The sequence below is a fragment of the Capra hircus genome, chromosome 7 (genome assembly GCF_001704415.2).
Source record: "Capra hircus breed San Clemente chromosome 7, ASM170441v1, whole genome shotgun sequence".
Classification (NCBI taxonomy): Eukaryota; Metazoa; Chordata; class Mammalia; order Artiodactyla; family Bovidae; genus Capra; species Capra hircus.
This window is the reverse complement of record NC_030814.1, coordinates 100,306,979-100,309,934: the sequence shown is the minus strand read 5'-3', so window position 1 is coordinate 100,309,934 and position 2,956 is coordinate 100,306,979. Positions and strand designations below refer to the sequence as shown.

The window sequence follows — 2,956 nt, the reverse complement described above, 5'->3', positions numbered from 1 at the left end:
CCAGTTAATCCTAAAACAAGTCAGTCCTGAATATTCATTGGAAGGACTGATGCTGAAGCTGCAACTCCAGTACTTTGGCCACCTGATGTGAAGAGCTGACTCATTGAAAAAGACCCTGATGCTGGGAAAGATTGAAGGCAGGAGGAGAAGATGGCTGGATGGACATGAGTTTGAGCAAGCTCCGGGAGTTGATGATGGACAGGGAAGCCTGGCGTGCTGCAGTCCATGGAGTTGCAAAGAGTTGGACACAACTGAGCAACTGAACTGAAATATTGATGTTCATCTGTGATTTTAAAGTCATATTAGGTCAATCTGTTTATTAAAATATGTCTTTCAGTGGGAACTCCTTTTGCAGACATGTATCTGATAATCATGTTGACAGTGGCCATTGTGGGCAATACGGATGCTAAGAACAGGATCCAAATGAGGAGAATAAAAATCAATGACTTGTCACAAATTATAGTGGTATGTTACAGTCTCAATGGCGAGAAAAGGCAGTTAAGATAGTGATGTACATGAGAATATTGGATATAAAGGTGAAAATAATGTCTCAGGTTTTCCTCTGTTGTAAAATTATATAAATTGTCTTCATGATCAAACAGATGTTTTTTGGTAGGAAGACTGCAACTCATGACACTTCTTTTAGAGAAACAGAATAAAAATATCTGGTAAGACAAAAGTAATTTTGGGGCCTTCCCAGGTTGCACTAGGAGTAAGGAATGTGCCTGCCAATGCAGATGAAAGAGACACAAGTTTGATCCTTGGAAGAGGAAATGGCAACCCACACCAGTATCCTTGCCAGAAAAATTCCATGGATAGAGAAGCCTGGTGGACTACAGTCCATAGGGTTGCATAGAGTCAGACATGATTGAGCGACTGAGCAGGTATGTCATATATGAAAAGTTATTCCTAAAAAAAAAAAAAACCAAAAAATCGATGTTGTCTCATTTCAGTTCAGTTCAGTTCAGTTCAGTTCAGTCGCTCAGTCATATCTGACTCTTTGTGACCCCATGAATCACAGCACGCCAGGCCGCCCTGTGCATCACCAACTCCCGGAGTTCACTCAGACTCACGTCCATCGAGTCAGTGATGCTATCCAGCCATCTCATCCTCTGTCATCCCCTTCTCCTCCTGCCCTCAATCCCTCCCAGCATCAGAGTCTTTTCCAATGAGTCTCATTTAGTCAGTGGGAATTTCCAAACATTCCTGATACACTGTTGAAGTAAATTTGTGAAAGTGGGAATAGAACAAAGAGAAAGCAGATGGATGTCAGAGAGAAAAGGAAGCTTAATAAAGTGATTCACATGAATTGACTAGAAACTGCTGCTGTTGCTAAGTCGCTTCAGTCGTGTCCTACTCTGTGTGACCCCATAGAAGGCAGCCCGCCAGGCTCTCCCGTCCCTGGGATTCTCCAGGCAAGAACACTGGAATGGGTTGCCATTTCCTTCTCCAATGCATGAAGGTGAAAATTGAAAGTGAAGCCGCTCAGTTGTGTCTGACTCTTAGCGACCCCATGGACTGCAGCCTACCAGGCTCCTCCGCCCATGGGTTTTGCCTGGCAAGAGTACTGGAGTGGAGTACCATTGCCTTCCCTGTCAAATAGAAAAGTTAGAGTCAAATAAATGCAAATTCCAGGAAAGTATTTATTTAAAAAGAGCAAGTTGTAATTTCATAGTCTGATCAAATAGTCACAATTTCTGACTCTGAGGCTTTGGCCTCTGCAATCTCAAGTGCTTTTTCAGTTTTATGACAACTAGCTCTTATACAGTACCTCTCACAAAGAATACTTTCAGAGCCCTCTTCATGTCTTTATTCCTCAGGCTGTAGATGAAGGGGTTCAGCATGGGTGTGATGACTGTGTACATTACCGAGGCTGTTGCACTTGAGTGTGCATTGTGGGTAGCTGCAGAGCTAAGGTACACTCCAAGCATCGTACAATAAAATAAGGAGACAATGGTGAGGTGAGATGCACAGGTGGAAAATGCTTTATATTTCCCCTGAGCAGATGAGATTCTGCATATAGAGGAGACTATCTTAGAATAAGAGTAAAGGATACCAGCAAAGGGACCACCACCCAGCAGGACAGCTGCAAAATACATCACTATGTTATTAAGAAATGTGTCAGAACAGGCAAGTTGGACCATATGATTGAGTTCACAGAAAAAGTGGGGAATTTCAATGTTTGTGCAGAAGGACAGTTGCAGCATCATTAAGCTTTGTAATGAGGAATTAAGAATATTTATGATCCAGGACATCAACACCAGCAGTCCACAAAGTCTTGGGTTCATGATGACAGTGTAATGCAGCGGATGGCAGATGGCCACAAAGCGGTCATAGGCCATCACAGTCAGGAGAAAAATGTCCAACACTGCAAAGAGGATGAGAAAATAAATCTGTGTGATGCAGCCTTCATAGGTGATAACTTTCCTCTGTGTTTGGATGTTCCACAGCATCTTTGGAATGGTGGTGGAAGTGAAACAGATGTCTACAAAGGACAGGTTGGAGAGGAAGAAGTACATGGGGGTGTGCAGGTGAGAGTCTGAAGTGATGGCCAAGATGATGAGCAGGTTTCCAAAAACAGTGATCAGGTACATAGAGAGGAAAAGCCCAAATATGATGGGCTGTAGTTGTGGATCCTCTGAAAATCCCAGAAGAAGAAATTCTGAAATTTGTGTATCATTGCCTCGTTCCATATGATGGAAGTGACTTCACTGAAAGAGGAAAGTAACATGACTAATTTTTCACAACTACATACTTTACTCACATATTTTAAATGCTGGTTTTTACATATTGCAGTCATGTAATTCAATAAAATATGTTTTGTGTATGAATATGGTCTCCTTTAGATTCCCTCATGCCACCATTGATATGGAATTTTTGTCCCTGCCAACTCTTTCCTTGAGGGATTATGCATCCAATAATTTTCATTAGAAATTTTTTTCATGCATTTCAGTAG

General features: G+C 41.9%; 1 protein-coding gene across 1 annotated transcript; it reads right to left on the bottom strand.

Moving 5' to 3' along the window:
* Positions 1,761 to 2,693, bottom strand: LOC108636448 (olfactory receptor 7A17-like). The gene has a single exon (XM_018051697.1). The coding sequence runs from the start codon at positions 2,691 to 2,693 to the stop codon at positions 1,761 to 1,763; it is 933 nt and encodes a 310-aa protein (XP_017907186.1).